General features: G+C 34.4%; 1 protein-coding gene across 1 annotated transcript; it reads left to right on the forward strand.

Annotated features, from left to right (window-relative positions):
• The first annotated feature begins 1,111 nt into the window (after nucleotides 1-1,111).
• LOC139489154 (uncharacterized) lies at nucleotides 1,112-21,764 on the forward strand. The gene is made up of 5 exons (XM_071275317.1): nucleotides 1,112-1,229; nucleotides 9,731-9,863; nucleotides 12,557-13,170; nucleotides 20,359-20,682; nucleotides 21,415-21,764. The coding sequence occupies exons 1-5, from the start codon at nucleotides 1,199-1,201 to the stop codon at nucleotides 21,663-21,665; spliced, it is 1,353 nt and encodes a 450-aa protein (XP_071131418.1). The 5' UTR covers nucleotides 1,112-1,198; the 3' UTR covers nucleotides 21,666-21,764.
• The last annotated feature ends 365 nt before the right edge of the window (nucleotides 21,765-22,129 follow it).

Raw genomic sequence — 22,129 nt, forward strand, 5'->3', positions numbered from 1 at the left:
TATATTAATCTTAATATCTGTATACTTTTTGGTGATGATTCAAAATTTTGTTTTTGAGTTATTGAGTATTTTGTAAAAAAGGGGGAGGGTTTTTTTACATGTCGCACCATATCTCAAAAACGATTTATGGTTATTGCTTAAAACTTTACACATGTCTTTGTTATATTAATTTAATTCAAAATTTCATTTTTGAGTTATTGAGTATTTTGTAAAAAAGGGGGAGGTTTTTTTTTACGTGTTGTGGCGTATCTCAAAAACAATTTATGATTATTGCTTAAAACTTTACACACTTTTTTGTTATATTAATCTAAAGATCTGTATACTTTTTGGTGATGATTCAAAACTTTATTTTGGAGTTATTGAGTATTTTGTTAAACAGGGGAGGTTTTTTTTACATGTCGTGCCGTATCTCAAAAATAATTTATGATTATTGCTTACAACTTTACACACTTCTTTGTTATATTAATCTAAAGATCTGTATACTTTTTGGTTTTGATTCAAAATTTTCTTATAGTGATATCTAGTTTTTTGTAAAAAAAAAAAAAAAAACAGGGTTGGCGGTTTCACATGTCCCGCTGTGTCTCAAAAACAATATATGGTTATTGCTTAAAACTTTCTCAGAAACTATTTATGATTATTGCATAAAAAAAACTGGGTTGGGGGTTTCACATGTCCCGCTGTGTCTCAAAAACAATATATGGTTATTGCTTAAAACTTTCTCAGAAACTATTTATGATTATTGCATAGAACTTCCACACAAGACGTCGGGCGTATCATGCGCTTATGGCGCAGCTGTTTATTAAGTGGTGTTATACGAAATCAATTATACATGGTATAGAAATCGTTTTAGCTTTTTGATACATGCGTTCTGAATTTTTCACCATAGTGTTGAGATTGATTTGTTCCCTGAACATCCACTAACAAATACTATTTCATGCATATGGAGGTCAATAAAAAAATATCACTAATTATAAAAGATAGGTTATGCTAGGCGGGTTCGACAAAGAATGTGTAAATAAAATGAGCTTATACAATTACGACTATAACAAATATTGTTTACCAATTCTCCTCCCTCTTGTAAGGCAAAATTTAATTGATAAAATTGATAAAAAAAAACTGGACAAATAATATAAATACTTTTAAGACAAACATAAATGGTCTTTAACTGAATGTTGAGGCTGACTACAACTAAAGAAAAATGAAGTGGAAAGGAGTACTGTTTGTTTTTGGTTAGTATAACTTCATTGATATACTTTTAAAAATGAAGTGTTGCATAAGGATAATATCGCTTTCTATCTAACTAACAGTATATATATATGATATAACTCCTGGTCGCGTTTTATCAAAATAGATATAAGAAGATATGGTATGAGACAACTCACCATTAAAGTCTCAATTTGCAAAACGCTTATTTTGTAATATTTTGAGATGATACGACAAGTACTTCCTATTTTAAATGTCAATTGATGGTTATAATCTATTCTACATCATCTACTTAAAGGTATGTAACCTTCGGTTTTTTTTTTATTGTCGCGTCAGTTCTGCTATTTTAGATATCGACGCCATATAATCATAATATATTCCCCATCTCTATTCTCAATTTTATGTTTGTACTGATGTGGCCTTAAGCAATCAAGCAATATATTTAACATTAAGAATATCAATCATTTTATATCAATCATGTTTTATTAATTGTGTCGGCAATTGAATATAACATTTTTAAATCTATGAACAAAATATGCTTCACGACAGATGTTATATCGGTTGGCAATTTAATCCAGTATAGAACTCCCTTTACGGCTAAAAGGGAACCACTTTTACTAGAAGTCTAGTCCAAATCTTTATGACGTCTTGCAAGGCTATTTAGACAACAGCCGAAGGCCACCAATGGGTATGCAAAGCAGCGAGAAAGTCCTTAATCTTATACTTTAATTCTGTACTATCCATACCTTCACTTCGGGACTCCCTCAAAATTCAAGCCTGTCGCTTTTCATTTTAGTTCATTTTGGTAACATTCACAAGTTATGTCTCAATGATATGAAACATAGAAATCATAATTCGGAACCAGTTTGTAAACAAAACAAAATATATACAAAAGAGGTGTGGTTTGTGAAACAGTTGTATTTACAAAGTGCAACCTACTAAAACAAGAATAGAACATTATGATCTTCCTGTATTTTTCCAGCTGACTTTTTTTTAATAGACTTCCTTTTTTGCTTAATATTCACATCGTAATGCCCCCTATACCTTTATTACATTCTAATATACGTTTAAGACCATGAATTAAAATGCATCCACTAACGATACTGTGCTTTCAACTAAAATTAATTTTAAAAAAACCTAAGTAACAATATGACTGATTTATATCAAATGAATATCATGAGATATAGAAATGTTTAAAAGTTTTATTGTTTATTTGGAGATGACATTATTCATGATCATCTTAATTCTATGACGAGGTGAACACCAAGAAAACTATTTCTTGAAAAATTCGCTATCTATTCTAACCAAATTAAAATCGTAAACATTTTCATTCGTTTTTAACCATCAGGTAATGAAAATAAACCTCATGAAAATTATGACCAAATACATAGAGAATAATACATGACAAAATCCGTATCATATGCCGTATCATCCCGAGATACCAATATCAGCCCAAGGGCCTTTAGGCCTTTATATATTGGTCGAGGGTGATACGGCATGTGATACGGATTTTGCCATGTTTTATACGCTTTATCATATATTTCAACAGGAGAGCATAATATATATGAACTGCTTTTCTGATCCTGGGTTATCTTACAATTTGCGTGCTGTTGTTTTAAAAATATTTTGTTAATTGTATTGTTTTGTGTGTTTTGTCTTTTTTATAGTTGCATTTCGTGTGCCAAAAAAAATGAAAACTTGACGTTTGTGACGTCGCATGCCAAACAATGACGTCATTTAATATGCGTCATGCCCGGAATGACCGTTGATATCGGACCAAATTTAAGCCGCTATATATGCAATACGGGTTTTGCTATGCCATACGGGTTTACCTATGCGATACGGGGTATGCGATACAGGGTAGGTGATACAGACTGAAAAAAAGAACCTTTATCAGATATAAAAAAATTGCTGTACTAAATATGTGATAAATATCAATAACAAATGAAAAATATCGAAAATGTTCAAGGAACAATTGAAGGTCTTTCCACCCATAAAGATCAATTTTGATATTGAACTATGAAAATTCAGTTTGAAATATCATATCCAGCGTCTAATGATAGCTTATTGTACACTGATTCCAAAAGTATATGGTTTCTATACATTTTTTTCTAAATATGGGTGATAAATTAATATTTCTGGTTTGAAATATGTCACTTCCGGTTTTAGTTGATAGTTTACTTGATACTAATTCAAAAAATATATATTGTTCAATATACTTTTTCATTAAAAATGTAAAAAAAAAACTAGTTCCGGTTTATACAAGGTCACTTCCGGTTGGCTTTTCCATGGTCAACTGACTTACAACGTAATGCAATAAGTCCCATGGCTTCTATCATGTATTAATATGAGGTAAAAGCAAAGGTCAAAATCTAGAACGTCAATTTTACATATGACCTTGAGTTCAATTTCAAGGTCATAAACCCAGGGCTTCAACTCAAAAGACCATAGGTCTGAATTATATATGGTGAATGAGTTATATCCCTATATGCCTAATTTTTAATATAAGAGAGGAGAAAGCTCCAATTTAATGTTACCGTACCCTTTCATCCAAATTTCATGTGTTAGGACATGACGCAACTTAAAATTTTGTAAAAATTTGTTGTCGATTTCTTATACGGTTTTAGAAAAGAATTGAAAATAAGCCAAAATCAAAATTTAAAATATGACCTAGACCTCTGTCTTTAGCTTAATTTTCTTATTTTTAAATCAAGAACCTCAAATCAAAAGATCCTAGATCTCTATCACTTATAGTTTACAAGATGGAAATGCATATTACTTATATCACATGCATAAGGGGAAATGACTATCATATGAAGTGTTCATATCGCTTCGGTCAAAATGGAACAAATCATGCAAAGGATATACCGAGCAACTTGATAAAAAAATTTGTAACTTTCTTTTGCGATTACGAAGAAGATGCAAAATTGTTCGGGGAGATAACTCTTACAAAGAAAATTGTTTGGCTTAGAATAGGTGAAAATAAAAAGCGCATAATTTTTATTATACTACAATGTAAATAAGAAATATATTAGAGACATATTTCGAAACAAAAATTTTACGCGAGAACAGAATTTGGCGGAAGAAGACAAAAATAATAATAATCAAACCAAATACTATAGGTCTTTCTACAGAAAAGTGGAATAACCTAAAAAAAATATATCAACAAACCAGAGTATACTGATAACAAATGATTATATCACTACAAAATAATAGTTATTACGATGAGGTTGAATTCGCTGTCATGTATTTATAATTCACATACGAACTTGTATCAGAAATAAAATATACCTAGTATGTACTTTAACATCACTTTCAGGTATAGAGATGTGATTTTCTTGTGACCATCCACAAGAACTTGTGGTCATTCGAAGTTCAGTACTTCAGTACTTTGATTATAATGATAAAGTTTTCACCATGATTTCGAGATTGAATTTAAATCCACAGAACTAATAGCTAGGTTATACAAGTGGGTCAACTGGGAATATGTACTAAAAATAGCTAACTATGTGGTATGTGCTTAGCTCATTGTTAAATTTCCTAACTCATTTGGTATTCACGAGCTTGTAACTGTACCGCAGACTTTGTTAAAAGTCACAACTGCTAAGTAGAAAGTTGATAATCCAGGGTTGTCAATCCGTCAGATGAAGGTACGGAATCAGTCGAGTTGTGACGAATGCCAGGGTTATGTCAAAGAATGTATCGTTCTTTTTCTAAAAAGAATTAAATAAACGGATAAAACATAATGGTCTGGAAGTATAGATTCTAGGGACCGACGTTTTTAATCATATCAATTACGTGTGATCGTGTTCATTTTATGTGGCATGGTATATTTGAAACCTTTACTGTTTAATCCAGTTTTTGGTATTATGTATTCGGTATTTATACATCCCGCTATCGTGTTATTGTTATTGAATTATAACACAATGTTTACATTCATTATTTGTCCTTTCAAATTTTTGTAATACATTATCAGAACAAAAAAATATCTCAAACTAAAAATTGTGTTTGGTGGCGTTGGAAGATTTATTTATTGGTTATACAGAATATCAATCTTGTGTGTTCCAAATTTTTCCTCTAATATGAGTAAAGAATAATTATCACTAGATAAAGTTAAACCTGACACAGCACGATTAGCTTCTCCTTGTAGCTTGCTCCAAAGACAATTGAATTATTATCTGTCTTATCTGTCATTGCTGTTTTTATTTAGTAAAATGTCTTGTTTGTACTTGTCATATAAGATAACGTTGATGTAGTAAATGAAAAAATACTTGTTTTTTTTTTCTCCTCAAAATACATCTACTTGATGTTCTCAGTTTTGTTCTTTGAACGTTACGAACAGCCGTTCTATATAAATAATTCACGTTACGAACGGCTACCTTCGAAGTTACGTACGGCTTCTTGTTTTTTTAACGTCGTATAAAACCATTTGACGGAAATTACGAACAGCCGCTTGCACTGCACTAATATTAGAAAAGTAAAATAGAATGATATACAAAATGAATGAAAATTATATATAACTAATATTAATATAATAAATAACATCAAACCAGAGTATACTGAACACAAATGAATATATCACTACAATATATTTAGTTGTTACGATAAGGTTAAATTCCGTATTATGTAATCATCATTAACACACGAAATTGTGTCAGAAAAAAATATATCTTTGTAGTCTTTTGTAGACGAAACGCGGGTATGGCGTATATATAAAATTTTGTCCTGGTATCTATGATGAGTTTATTTGTACCTTAACCTCACTTTCGGGTATATAAATGGGATTTTCTTTTCTGAAAAAAGTGCTTGTGACCATCCACCTGAACTTGCGGTCATCCGATGTTCAGTGCTTTGAAAAGTAAAGTGTTTGTTTTAATGGTTATTGGATTATGACACAATGTTTACATTCATTATTTGTCCTTTCAAATTCTTGTAATACATTATCAGAACAAAATTCACTAATTTCTTCTGACAAATAAACACAAGCGTTCTTCAGGTTGAACTTTTTGGGCACATGCTTCTATGATGAGAATTTTCTTTAATATGTTCCATTTCGCCTTAGCTCCTTTCGAAATATTTAACTAAAGTAATGCATCTTCGGGTAGTTTTGATCTGATAATAGATACAAACACGTCTTGGTTCACATCATGTTTCAAAACTTCGAATAATCTGTTAAATTTATAAAAAAAATCTCTCAAACTAGAAATTTTGTTTGATGGCGTTGGAAGATTTATTTATTGGTTATACAGAATATCAATCTTGTGTGTTTCAAAATCTTTCCCCATATTTGGGTAAAGAATGATATCACTAGACAAAGTTAAACCTGACACTGCACGAGCATCACTGAAGAGACATGTATTGTCGAAATGCGCATCTGGTGCAAGAAAATTGGTAACGTTAATTTTATTACTACCACTGGGTCGATGCCTCTGTTGGTGGACTATTAGTCCCCGAGGGTATCAGCACCCCAGTAGCCAGTACTTCAGTACTGGCATGAAAATACGGATTTTTTGTGTTATAAAAATTTACTGTTACAAAATGATAGAAATTATTATAAATTAAGGAATGTATCTCCCTCATGCAAAGCTGTGATTCCTTTCACGGATTTGGCTATACTTTTTGGACCTTTTGAATTATAGCTCTTCATCTTTTATATAAGCTTTGGATTTCAAATATTTTGGCCACGAGCATCACTGAAGAGACATGTATTGTCGAAATGCACATCTGGTGCCTGAAAATTGGTACCGTTAATGTTATTACTACCACTGGGTCGATGCCTCTGCTGGTGGACTATTAGTCCTCGAGGGTATCACCACCCCAGTAGCCAGTACTTCGGTACTGGCATGAAAATACGGATTTTTTTGTGTTATTAAAATTTACTGTTACAAAATGATAGAAATTATTATAAATTAAGGAATGTATCTCCCTCATGCAAAGCTCTGATTCCTTTCACGGATTTGGCTATACTTTTTGGACCTTTTGGATTATAGCTCTTCATCTTTTATATAAGCTTTGGATTTCAAATATTTTGGCCACGAGCATCACTGAAGAGACATGTATTGTCGAAATGCACATCTGGTGCCTGAAAATTGGTACCGTTAATGTTATTACTACCACTGGGTCGATGCCTCTGCTGGTGGACTATTAGTCTTCGAGGGTATCACCACCCCAGTAGCCAGTACTTCGGTACTGGCATGAAAATACGGATTTTTTTGTGTTATTAAAATTTACTGTTACAAAATGATAGAAATTATTATAAATTAGGAATGTATCTCCCTCATGCAAAGCTCTGATTCCTTTCACGGATTTGGCTATACTTTTTGGACCTTTTGGATTATAGCTCTTCATCTTTTATATAAGCTTTGGATTTCAAATATTTTGGCCACGAGCATCACTGAAGAGACATGTATTGTCGAAATGCGCATCTGGTGCCTGAAAATTGGTACCGTTAATGTTATTACTACCACTGGGTCGATGCCTCTGCTGGTGGACTATAAGTCCCCGAGGGTATCACCACCCCAGTAGCCAGTACTTCGGTACTGGCATGAAAATACGGATTTTTTTGTGTTATTAAAATTTACTGTTACAAAATGATAGAAATTATTATAAATTAAGGAATGTATCTCCCTCATGCAAAGCTCTGATTCCTTTCACGGATTTGGCTATACTTTTTGGACCTTTTGGATTTCAGCTCTTCATCTTTTATATAAGCTTTGGATTTCAAATATTTTGGCCACGAGCATCACTGAAGAGACATGAATTGTCGAAATGCACATCTGGTGCCTGAAAATTGGTACCGTTAATGTTATTACTACCACTAGGTCGATGCCTCTGCTGGTGGACTATTAGTTCCCGAGGGTATCACCACCCCAGTAGCCAGTACTTCGGTACTGGCATGATGAAAATACGGATTTTTTTTGTGTTATTAAAATTTACTGTTACAAAATGAAAGAAATTATTATAATTAAGGAATGTATCTCCCTCATGCAAAGCTCTGATTCCTTTCACGGATTTGGCTATACTTTTTGGACCTTTTGAATTTTAGCTCTTCATCTTTTATATAAGCTTTGGATTTCAAATATTTTGGCAACGAGCATCACTGAAGAGACATGAATTGTCGAAATGCGCATCTGGTGCAAGAAAATTGGTACCGTTAATTTTATTACTACCACTGGGTCGATGCCTCTGCTGGTGGACTATTAGTCCCCGAGGGTATCATCACCCCAGTAGCCAGTACTACGGTACTATTAAAATTTACTGTTACAAAATGATAAAAATTATAATAAATTAAGGAATGTATCTCCCTCAAGCAAAGCTCTGATTCCTTTCACGGATTGGCTATACTTTTTGGACCTTTTGGATTATAGCTCTTCATCTTTTATATAAGCTTTAGCATGTTTAGATTTCAAATATTTTGGCCACGAGCATCACTGAAGAGAAATGTTTTGTCGAAATGCGCATCTGGTGCAAGAAAATTGGTTACGTTAATTTTATTAAGCTTCTTCTTGTAGCTTGCTCCAAAGATAATTGAATTTCTCCGTAGGGTCGAGGACCAATACAGCTGACCGGGAATCTATACCAGTTCCAACATGGAAACAGCCAGTTCATAACACTTTGATAAATAATCCAACTTTTTCAATACAGATTTGTTCTGAATGCTGTATTACATACATCAAATGTAAATATAGGGCCAATACTTCCAATACGGACTGGTAATGATGTGAACATAGGGCCAATATATCCAATACGGACTGGCAATGATGTGAATATAGGGCCAATATTTCTAATAAGGACTGGCAATGAATCCTGAATTACATGCACAATATATGTTTACATATAATTCAGGATTCATTGCAAGTCCGTATTGGAAATATTGGACCGGGCCGAAGAGCAATATAGATCACGTGATTTATATGACCAGGACGAAGTCACCAGTATGACACATGCCGTTTTGGTAGTATTGGGGCTGTTTTAATCGTATTATCTAATAAAGTCATATATGAGACAGTTGCACGAAATTCAAATGAAGTACCTAAAAATGTTCACATATAATACAATCACCGGAGTCAAGGTAACAAAGAAAGGAAAAATTTCTAGTAACAATTAACGGAGCTAAAAAAAAAAATTAATGGAGAATAACAGTCCATAAATTCAAATAATGAAACTTTCGCTATTCGAGACACTGCTGTACCTTAATTTTTGAAATTTTTACCTATTGTATGGGTTTGCTTTGTTCAAACATTGTTGTTAATATATAAAGGAATTTTATGCGACTGTCGTATAGTGATAGATTAATGCTAGCTATACGACCAGGTTTAATCGACCATTTTCTACGTAAGGAAATGTCTGTACCAAGTCAGGAATATGACAGTTGTTTTCCATTTGTTTGTGCTTTTGATTTTTGCCATTTGATAAATGACTTTCCGTTTTGAAAGTTTCCTAGGAGTTCGGTTTTTTTAAACATGTTTATTAAGCTATGTTAATATAAGTCGTTAATTAAAATTCAATTATTGTCTTCTTGCAACAGGTATTCTTATCGGGTTATCGGAAGAGAGACGGGAAATAAATGATCTGATGATGTCAAAAGAGGAGCCTAACCCCTTGTACTTTTGGCAACTTAGATCGTCGAAACACGACCTGTCTTACCTCAGTCAACACAGGTAGGCATAATCCCTGTGTTTAGACATTGTACAACTGAATCCCGCCTAAGACACAGGTAGGCATTATCCCTGTGTTTAGTCATTGTACAACTGAATCCCGTCTAAGACTCAGGTAGGCATTATCCCTGTGTTTAGACATTGTATAACTGAATCCCGTCTAAGACACAGGTAGGCATTATCCATGTGTTTAGTCATTGTACAACTGAATCCCGCCTGAGACACAGGTAGGCATTATCCCTGTGTTTAGACATTGTACAACTGAATCCCGCCTAAGACACAGGTAGGCATTATCCCTGTGTTTAGTCATTGTACAACTGAATCCCGCCTAAGACACAGGTAGGCATTATCCCTGTGATTAGTCATTGTACAACTGAATCCCGTCTAAGACATAGGTAGGCATTATCCCTGTGTTTAGACATTGTATAACTGAATCCCGTCTAAGACACAGGTAGGCATTATCCATGTGTTTAGTCATTGTACAACTGAATCCCGCCTGAGACACAGGTAGGCATTATCCCTGTGTTTAAACATTGTACAACTGAATCCCGTCTAAGACACAGGTAGGCATTGTCCCTGTGTTTAGACATTGTACAACTGAATCCCGCCAAAGACACAGGTAGGCATTATCCCTGTGTTTAGACATTGTACAACTGAATCCCGCCTAAGACACAGGTAGGCATTATCCCTGTGTTAAGACATTGTACAACTGAATCCCGCCTAAGACACAGGTAGGCATTATCCCTGTGTTTAAACATTGTACAACTGAATCCCGCCTAAGACACTGGTAGGCATTATCCATGTGTTTAGACATGGTACAACTGAATCCCGCCTAAGATACAGATAGGCATTATCCATGTGTTTAGTCATTGTACAACTGAATCCCGCCTAAGACACAGGTAGGCATTATCCATGTGTTTAGTTATTGTACAACTGAATCCCGCCTAAGACACAGATAGGCATTATCCATGTGTTTAGTCATTGTACAACTGAATCCCGCCTAAGACACAGGTAGGCATTATCCATGTGTTTAGTCATTGTACAACTGAATCCCGCCTAAGATACAGATAAGCATTATCCCTGTGTTTAGACATTGTACAACTGAATCCCGCCTAAGACACAGGTAGGCATTATCCATGTGTTTAGTCATTGTACAACTGAATCCCGCCTAAGACACAGATAGGCATTATCCATGTGTTTAGTCATTGTACAACTGAATCCCGCCTGAGACACAGGTAGGCATAATCCATGTGTTTAGTCATTGTACAACTGAATCCTGCCTAAGACACAGGTAGGCATTATCCATGTGTTTAGACATGGTACAACTGAATCCCGCCTAAGATACAGGTAGGCATTATCCCTGTGTTTAGTCATTGTACAACTGAATCCCGCCTAAGACACAGGTAGGAATTATCCATGTGTTTAGTCATTGTACAACTGAATCCCGCCTAAGACACAGATAGGCATTATCCCTGTGTTTAGACATTGTACAACTGAATCCCGCCTAAGACACAGGTAGGCATTATCCATGTGTTTAGACATGGTACAACTGAATCCCGCCTAAGACACAGATAGGCATTATCCATGTGTTTAGTCATTGTACAACTGAATCCCGCCTAAGACATAGGTAGGCATTATCCCTGTGTTTAGTCATTGTACAACTGAATCCCGCCTAAGACACAGGTAGGCATTATCCATGTGTTTAGTCATTGTACAACTGAATCCCGCCTGAGACACAGGTAGGCATTATCCCTGTGTTTAGTCATTGTACAACTGAATCCCGCCTGAGACATAGGTAGGCATTATCCCTGTGTTTAGACATTCTACAACTGACTCCCGTCTAAGACACAGGTAGGCATTATCCATGTGTTTTAGTCATTGTAAAAATGAATCCCGCCTAAGACACAGGTAGGCATTATCCCTGTGTTTATACATTGTACAAATGAATCCCGCCTTATTTACAGGTTGGCATTATCCATGTGTTTAGACATGGTACAACTGAATACCGTCGTAGGTATAAAAAAAACTCTGAGGCAGGTACCTGTGCGGAAAAGAGGAGAAACGATTGTAAAGAACACTGCACACCTCTTATGGTCACCGTTACGAAAGGTTGCCAGATGTGACAACTGTTACTCGATAGTGGCATGTTTTCCTGGTCTTTGATCTTTTGTTGTTATTGTTGTTATTGTATTTGGTAGGCGGCTTACTTATGTAGTAAAGTCTTAGATCTTGAAAATAGCAGGATAGTCGTCTGATCTGCACAGTAACTGGGTGTTTCCAATTCCATATCGTAATATTTTAATCAAACAAAGAATGCTGCATGCACAACTCTTCTGGTCTGGTTTCAGAATTCATGTGATTCTCCTTTGATTGGTGTATCATTAAAACTAGTTTTACGAGTTTTCAACAGAGGCGAAAGATACCAAAGGGACATCCAACCTACAAAGTCGAAAATAAACTGCTAACGTAATGACTATATGGGGAAAAGGCCAACAGACAAACAGTTATACACAAATCACAACATAAACATATAATAAGATTAAAGACAGAGTGACACGAACTTTTCCAAAACCTGGGGTGATCCCAGATGCTCCGGAAGGGGGAGCAGGTCCTGCTCCACATGTTTAACATCCGAATACTATATTAACTTTCAAAACTATTTAGACCTTTATTGTATTGTTTAACTTTTATTGTAGTTACGCCGTCTTGTACAACGTTAATGCTCCTCAGCTCTCCTCGATTACAACAGGAACCGATGTGCTGGATTTTACCCCAACCAGCAATCAGTATGTCAAAATATCATCTATTCAAGATTATGCTACCGCAGGCTTTGTTAATGCAATGACTATCGCGGTTAATATATATTTTACTAGTGAAACACAAAACACGCCGTTAATTCAGTTGTTTGACGCTGCAGGAAAATTGACCATAGATATACGACTTACAGGGATTGTTCTAAGTGTATACTATGTAGATAGTAATGGCATTTGGTACAATGGAGAAGTAACTAAACTAAAGCCTGGAGAGTGGTTTCTCGTCGGATTTACGTTTAATATGAAATGGACCAATGACGACCAGGCTGACTTATTCATTGTAAAAGATGGGGGCAGGGCAACTGCTACTGAAATAGGGATGGGTAAACAGAGCATTACATTGCCTGCATTTGAATCGATTGTGATCGGTGGAGATGGAAGTACGAATTTCCAGGGTGAGATGAACTGTGTACAGTTTTATAATATTGCAATCATAGGACCAACCAGAGACGGTAGTGTAGGACTATGTGACCAGCAAACAGAAACCCCAGACAATGGTATGTATGTTAGTATAAGATAGCAGAAACCCCAGACAATGGTATGTATGTTAGTATAAGATAGCAGAAACCTCAGACAATGGTATGTATGTTAGTATAAGATAAAAGAAACCCCAGACAATGGTATGTATGTTAGTATAAGATAACAGAAACCCCAGACAATGGTATGTATGTTAGTATAAGATAGCAGAAACCCCAGACAATGGTATGTATGTTAGTATAATATAGCAGAAACCTCAGACAATGGTATGTGTGTTAGTATAAGATAGCAGAAACCCCAGACAATGGTATGTATGTTTATATAAGATAGCAGAAACCTCAGACAGTGGTATGTATGTTAGTATAAGATAACAGAAACCTCAGACAATGGTATGTATGTTAGTATAATATAACAGAAACCCCAGAAAATGGTATGTATGTTAGTATAATATAGCAGAAACCCCAGACAATGGTATGTATGTTAGTATAATATAACAGAAACCCCAGAAAATGGTATGTATGTTAGTATAATATAGCAGAAACCCCAGACAATGGTATGTATGTTAGTATAAGATAACAGAAACCTCAGACAATGGTATGTATGTTAGTATAAGATAGCAGAAACCTCAGACAATGGTATGTATGTTAGTATAATATAGCAGAAACCCCAGACAATGGTATGTATGTTAGTATAAGATAACAGAAACCATGGTATGTATGTTAGTATAAGATAGCAGAAACCCCAGACAATGGTATGTATGTTAGTATAATATAGCAGAAACCTCAGACAATGGTATGTATGTTAGTATAAGATAACAGAAACCCCAGACAATGGTATGTATGTTAGTATAAGATAACAGAAACCTCAGACAATGGTATGTATGTTAGTATAATATAGCAGAAACCCCAGACAATGGTATGTATGTTAGTATAAGATAACAGAAACCCCAGACAATGGTATGTATGTTAATATAAGAGAGCAGAAACCCCAGACAATGGTATGTATGTTAGTATAAGATAACAGAAACCTCAGACAATGGTATGTATGTTAGTATAAGATAACAGAAACCCCAGACAATGGTATGTATGTAAGTATAAGATAACAGAAACCTCAGACAATGGTATGTATGTAAGTATAAGATAACAGAAACCCCAGACAATGGTATGTATTTTAGTATAAGATAGCAGAAACCCCAGACAATGGTATGTATGTTAGTTTAAGATAACAGACACCTCAGACAATGGTATGTATGTTAGTATAAGATAGCAGACACCTCAGACAATGGTATGTATGTTAGTATAAGATAACAGAAACCCCAGACAATGGTATGTATGTTAGTATAAGATAACAGAAACCTCAGACAATGGTATGTATGTTAGTATAATATAGCAGAAACCTCAGACAATGGTATGTATGTAAGTATAAGATAACAGAAACCCCAGACAATGGTATGTATGTTAGTATAAGATAACAGAAACCCCAGACAATGGTATGTATGTAAGTATAAGATAACAGAAACCTCAGACAATGGTATGTATGTAAGTATAAGATAACAGAAACCCCAGACAATGGTATGTATGTTAGTATAAGATAGCAGAAACCCCAGACAATGGTATGTATGTAAGTATAAGATAACAGAAACCTCAGACAATGGTATGTATGTAAGTATAAGATAACAGAAACCCCAGACAATGGTATGTATGTTAGTATAAGATAGCAGAAACCCCAGACAATGGTATGTATGTTAGTTTAAGATAACAGACACCTCAGACAATGGTATGTATGTTAGTATAAGATAGCAGAAACCTCAGACAATGGTATGTATGTTAGTATAAGATAACAGACACCCCAGACAATGGTCTGTATGTTAGTATAAGATAACAGAAACCTCAGACAATGGTATGTATGTTAGTATAAGATAACAGAAACCTCAGACAATGGTATGTATGTTAGTATAAGATAGCAGAAACCCCAGACAATGGTCTGTATGTTAGTATAAGATAACAGAAACCCCAGACAATGGTATGTATGTTAGTATAAGATAACAGAAACCCCAGACAATGGTATGTATGTTAGTATAAGATAACAGAAACCTCAGACAATGGTATGTATGTTAGTATAAGATAACAGAAACCTCAGACAATGGTATGTCTGTTAGTATAATATAGCAGAAACCTCAGACAATGGTATGTATGTTAGTATAACATAGCAGAAACCTCAGACAATGGTATGTATGTTAGTATAATATAGCAGAAACCCCAGACAATGGTATGTATGTTAGTATAAGATAACAGACCCCAGGACATTAATTGTGTTTAGATAAACCGATAAAACCTTGGCATATAAAAATGAAAATTGACGGGGAAAAAACAATCATCAACAAAGCACAACATCAAACTTAAGACAAAGAAAACACGAATCCCTGCGATATCAGAGATTTTTTCTACGAAAAAGAGCGCAGACATTATAAGATAGATATCAGTGCCTCAACGACTCATCAGCTGAAATAGGAATACTATAAAATTGTATGATTGCAATTTAAATCCTTCTTTATTTATTTTATTAGCATATTCAAATTTTGTTTTAAATCTGAATTCGAGGCATAATATTTTTTAAAGTGTTGTTTTCATATTTTTATTTTGTCTAGACTCGGTTTAGGACATATCATATTGTATGGAAACTGGTTTATTTTAATTGGCCGATTGCTTTCTCACTGTAGAATCGCTTATATGTCCTTTCATTTATATTCTGACTTGTAAATGTTTAAATTAACCATGACATACAAAGAGTCATGATTATGACAGGTTACTTCATGTAACTACACTCGAGGTTTGACATAAGCTCAGTATATATGGACAGTACCCGGAGTGACTGCCATTCAATATAAACATTATGTACATATCCCAAGTCACGATCACCCTGTAATTAAGACATTTTTAAAAGGGAAAATAATAATTTGCTTTAGTTATCATTTGCGAAATTGTGTTTAGACTTTAGACACAGTCATTGTTCACCAAAAATACCTGTAGCTAATTTGGTGTTGGCATCCCATATCTTGTTATCTTTTCCCAGTTGCAACATTGTTTATGTGAAGATATCTGGTATTATAACATGGTATCTAAAATGTTAAGAAAAAATATTCTTACAAATTCATTATAATTTAATGTAATGCAATATGTACTTACTACATGCAGTGTATTTTATACATTCAACAGTAAAAACAATGATTGTCGATGCAGATTGTAAATAAAATTGAGAATGGAAATGGGGAATGTGTCAAAGAGACAACAACCCGACCAAATAAAAAACAACAGCAGAAAGTCACCAACAGGTCTTCAATGTAGCGAGAAATTCCCGCACCCGGAGGCGTTCTTCAGCTGGCCCCTAAACAAATATATACTAGTTCAGTGATAATGAACGCCATACTAATTTCCAAATTGTACACAAGAAACTAAAATTAAAATAATACAAGACTAACAAAGGCCAGAGGCTCCTGATTTGTGTCAGATTGTGTATACTATTTGGAGTAAAATGATTGTTATTACTTTTTACTTGTAAGCTTTACAGAATTAAGCGATTGACTAAGAGTCATTTTGTTTCTATTACCTGACCTCAGCCCCCATAAGCTGTGTTTGTCCATTTTTAATTAAGCACTATCTTTAATAGTTTTAATTTATCTTTAAATTAACCCAAATGATTTGTTTTATGTTACAAGTCTTTTTTGTACATCAACATATAAGTATACAAAAAATTAAGTGACTTCAAAAAAAGATTGATAGTTTTCCAAATTATTACCACTAGCTTTATTGAATCCGGGTCCATTCGCCCTGATTCATGTTAGCCCTAGTATCTGTTCGCCCTGATACCAGTTCGTCCAGGGTCCATTCACCCGGATTTTTATTTTTTTCTAATTGTTGTCTAGTTGCATTGATTTAAGTATTTGAACAAAATATGTTAAAGTTTGTTGAAAAATTGACAGAATATTTATATTGCCGCAATCAATTGTTACTATTAATTTCAAGCTGAATATTTTATCAAAACAAAACGTTTGTGTTTATTATTAATCCATCAAAAGACAAGTATCACAATAATTAGTGATCCGAATTATTTTTTCTTTGAACAATCTAAAATGATCCTAAACAAGCAATAAACTCTTAAATATTGCAATGTTTCCATAAATATCAAGAATATACATGATATATATACATGTACCATAGAAATATCTGAATAAATTTATTCAACTTCAATTCATATTGATATTTTTATAGTAGGGCGAACGGACTCTATGGGCAAAACTCAGAGCGAACGGACCTAGGGCGAACTTGTCATTAGGGTGAACGGTCCCGATACCAGTTTTATTTCACCCCGTCAATGTCCATTATTCAAGTTGGTTTATAATGCAGATTAGTTATGTATTAAATACAAAACAAAAACGTTTTCTGTAATAATCCTGTGTTTGGTAGAGTTGTTGATATTTTACAAATCTTAAATCCTGGTGCAGTCCATTCGACAAATTGAATAGATGCATTATTTTAGTCACAGCTAGACCCAACCTTTATGGTCACTTTAAAAGATGAGATTCCACCATAACCAAGTATTAGAAAGCTACCATTTGATTTTTAGGGGAGGGGGACTAGGATAGAATTTGAAAAAGGCAAGACAAATGTCTTGATTAAAAAATTCAGAATAGTGAAAAAAAGGAAGGATGAAAATCTATAAAAAAAAAAGAGAGTAGGATATGAACAAATGCAAAAATCCAGATCATGAGAATGGATTTGTAAAAAATAATAAGGCAAGTCAGAGATTACAAATTAAAAAATGCAGGGCATTATAATTCATACTTCTCCTAAAAAAAATCAAATTCTTGTCCAAAAGAGATGGGGTTTGCTATGCTGAAAAATTCTAAAGATAAGCGGTTCAACATTAAAAAAAAATTGGGCAGCATAACCACTCGAAAAACACATTTCTCATGATCACTTAAAGGTTGGTTGTTTAAAGTTTGTGAATTTGAAGAGAGAGAGCATGTGCAAAAGAAGGTGGGCAGTTCTCCTTATCCTAAAGGAACATCTTCTTCATACAAAGAGATAGAATATAAATGTCTGTGAGTTTTTACCTTGATAATAGCTGACAATCCATATGTCACAATGCCAGATGCATGAGTCAACTGCAGATGTAGTCCACACTTTTTACAACCAGACAGACCCTCTGCAAGAACACCAAGTTATATAGAAATCGTTTAGCTTCTTTTGATACATGCGTTCTGAATTTTTCACAATAGTTTTGAAATTGATTTGTTCCCTTAACATCCACTGACAAATACTATTTCATGCAAATTGAGATCAATAAAAAATAAACACTAGATTGTAAAGGATAGGTTATGCAAGGCGGGGTCGACAAAGAATGTGTACTTAAAATGAGCTTATAGAATTACAACTAAAACAAAATATAAGTTTGTGTCGAAGTTGAAAACAACTGCTCTGCGACGTTTATGGGGGGGGGGGGGGGGGGTTGACATCATTCGCGGATGCATAGGAATGGTCCTTCAAAACGGAAAGAACTTTGTCATCTGTTGCACGTTTTTCACTTCTCCGATCTACTATAGACCCTGCAAAACCTTCCGTAACCGCTCCGTCTGCTTTTTACTCTTAAAACCTTTCACTTTGCGTACCATAATCAATGTAGGTGGCACGGTAGTATTTGCATCCCATAATTTAGGTTGCTCTTTTGTGTACCCTACTTAGGTTAATGTATCTAAACAGTGCGATTGGACAAAATATACAGTATCAACTGAACTTACTTTTCCCAAACTGAGGGATGAATCAGGTGTAGAAAAATATGAAACAATTTTACATACAGATGAAAATGAATTTTTGAGAATTTTTTGAAATTTTGTATTAACTGCACCATAAAAGACCTAAAAGTACTAGTAGTGGCCTTAGGTTTTTAAAAATAGCAAAAAAAGTAAACGGTCATGATACATATTCAAATTCATTTGTGAATAGTAAAATGAAAGTACTTCAGTTAACTGTGAATTTAGAATTTTTCGCAGTGTTAGAAAGTGGTGAAAATTCTAAAAAGGCTATCATTATCCCTTATGGGCCAGGAAATACTACCGTGCCACCTGTAAACAATATCTACCGGCAGACGATTGTTTACATTGCCGACTCACATCCGGGACTTTGAGTAAGTCGTTCTATTTTTATACAACCATTTCTATTTACCTTTTATTAATTTATTTTTGACTAAATGAAAATTTGGAAACAATTATCTCCCTCATGCAAAGCTCTGATTCCTTGCACGGATTTGGCTATACTTTTTGGATCTTTTGGATTATAGCTCTTCATCTTTTATATATATTTTGGATTGCAAATATTTTGGCCACGAGCATCACTGAAGAGACATGTATTGTCGAAATGCGCATCTGGTGCAAGAAAAATTGGTACCGTTAATTTTATTAATGTACATTTAAACGATAATATTTATCTTCTGCGAAATATGACTTTTTCAGCCATTTTGCGACATCGAAGTCAATCGCGAGTTATCTCCCGTTGACCACTTCCAAATTACGTTAAAATCGTCATAAGAGTACATCCTTAATAGAGATTACCAACAGCAAATACATTTCAAGACTTCGGACTCTATGTGTCATACTGGTTCAGTCAGCACTAGATCACCTGACCATGTATAGATTTCTGCAGTTCCAATATTTCCAACAAATGCGTTCATAGACATAAGAAGATGCGGTAAGAGTTCCAATGAGACAACTCTCCATTCAAGTCACAATTTATAAATTAAAGTAAACACTTATACGTGTACTCAAAGTACAGTCTTCAACACGGAGCATTGGCTCACACCTATCAGCAAGCTATAAAGGGCCTCAAAAATTTCTAGTGTAAAACCATTTGAACGGGAAAACCAACGATTTAATCTATATAAAAAACGAGAAACGAGAAACACTTATGAAACACATCACAAAGAACTAGGTTTGAACATCAGATTGCATTTCTTTGCTATCCCCACTAGAAAACATTGGTACCTTGAAATTAACAACGGCAGCAAGCTCCAAGCGTAGCATTACACCCTATGCAAAAATCCTCTAATGACTTATCTTTATAATCGGTTCTCAAAATGTATTATCAACAATATACCGATAATAATGTAACATGACTTCCATATTCAATGCAATGTGCTTCGTGTATTTTTTCCAGGTGATTTCTCAATAGATTCATTTAACTTACCAATTCTAACCACCGAAGGACCAACAACAACAGAAGAAATAACGACAGAAGAAGCAAGTACCATCGCAGAAACAACATCAAAAACAATAACTACAGAAGCAGCAAGTACCGTCGTTGAAACAACAGAAACCGCAAATACCGTCGTTGAAACAAGAACGCAAGCAAAAACTACAGAAGCAGCAAATATCGTCGCAGAAACAACATCAGAAGCAATAACTACAAAAGCAGCAAATACCGTCGCAGAAACAACAGAAGCCGCGAATACCGTCGCAGAAACAACATCTTTTATACCGCGTAAGTGCTTTTTTATAACTTTAAATACTTAGTTATGTTTAGATTATTCTACAATTTTATACCATTTCGATCGTTTAATTGAAATGCCGTGGATCTGAATATAAACATTTCAATCTGGATCGTGATTTGTTTTTCTTCTTTTTGAGCACTCTTGTTTATAAATACCTTATTGTGGTATGCATATTTCATATCTTTGGTTCTGTACATGCTAGAAAAAAATCTAAACAATCAGTGCTCACAAATCGCCTCAAAATAGGAACGTCTTATTAAGTGCATTTATTCTAAAAGCTTATATATATATCAAAAAGAAAATGTATTAATGATCAGATAAGAATTAATTGTGACATATTCATATTTTGTCCAAAATACTACATACATTTACGTCATTCTTTTGGATGGTCGCTCCCATAAATACATATAGAACTTTAAAATACCAGTCTTATAATTTAGAACCCCAGACGCAATTGCTCTTCGTTGGACTCATCACGGGCGCTCGTTTCAAAACAGTTCAAATGCAAATCAATAACGAGGTTTAAAAGCATTAAAAATGAAGTTCTCAAAAGTTGTCTGTCAAATTTGGCTGATACCATCTCGGCCTTTGGAAGTTAAACATTAGTATTTTCTCAAAATGTTCAAGTAAATGTTTAATAAAGTCTTAATTTACAAGAAATTACCGTAACATATTGAACGTATTTTTGTCATGGGTAACTCAAGACGCTTATCTATTTTTAGACAGAGGACACACTCCGGTCACTGAAAGCTGTTCGTATCTACGAAAACAAGGGAATGATGTCAGTTTATTATATCCACTTGAAACTATAACTGTGACGTCACTTGAAAGGTGTGTATCAGCTTGCATGCGGGATGTTAGATGCAGTGTCGTCAGTACTACGACAAATCTGTATGGTGAAATCACGTGTAGAATCAGTAACATATCAGATACCACATTTATGCTTAATTCGGTTGTTTATCTGGTAGAGTGATAGAACAATCGTTTAAACTTTTTTGGCAGGTATCTATGTTAAATTTATTTGTAACAATCCAGTATTTGTATTTTACACAAATAAAAATGTTGACTTGATTTGATTTGATATTGAAATTTTGCCTACATAACTACCTACTTTGCATCGTAAGCACTAAGTCAACATACAAAGTTTTTAGTAGAAGGGTCGATATATCGAATTCGTACGCTCATCAACTGGGAGATGAACTTCAGGTTACTGATAGATGCAGTTTAGGACTATGGTAATGGGTAAAGCGCGAGGCAGATAAACCGAAACTGGATACTTTATCTGAATGCACCGATGCGCTTTTTTGTCATGTTTTCAAAATCAAATAAATCTGTTTGTACATTCTTACTCTATTTTTTAATGTCTCACTTAGAAACGTGGAATTCACAACAAAACTAGAAATCCCCCATGTACCCGTAAATCATTCACGAAGGAAG

The sequence above is a fragment of the Mytilus edulis genome, chromosome 9, assembly GCF_963676685.1.
Source record: "Mytilus edulis chromosome 9, xbMytEdul2.2, whole genome shotgun sequence".
In the NCBI taxonomy this organism is placed as follows: Eukaryota; Metazoa; Mollusca; class Bivalvia; order Mytilida; family Mytilidae; genus Mytilus; species Mytilus edulis.

Coding starts and splice junctions, on each gene's coding strand:
- LOC139489154 (XM_071275317.1), top strand. CDS start 1,199: ATGAAGTGGAAAGGAGTACTGTTTGTTTTTG. Junction 1,230..9,730: donor AGGAGTACTGTTTGTTTTTG/GTTAGTATAACT, acceptor TTCTTGCAACAG/GTATTCTTATCGGGTTATCG. Junction 13,171..20,358: donor AACAGAAACCCCAGACAATG/GTATGTATGTTA, acceptor TATTTTTTCCAG/GTGATTTCTCAATAGATTCA.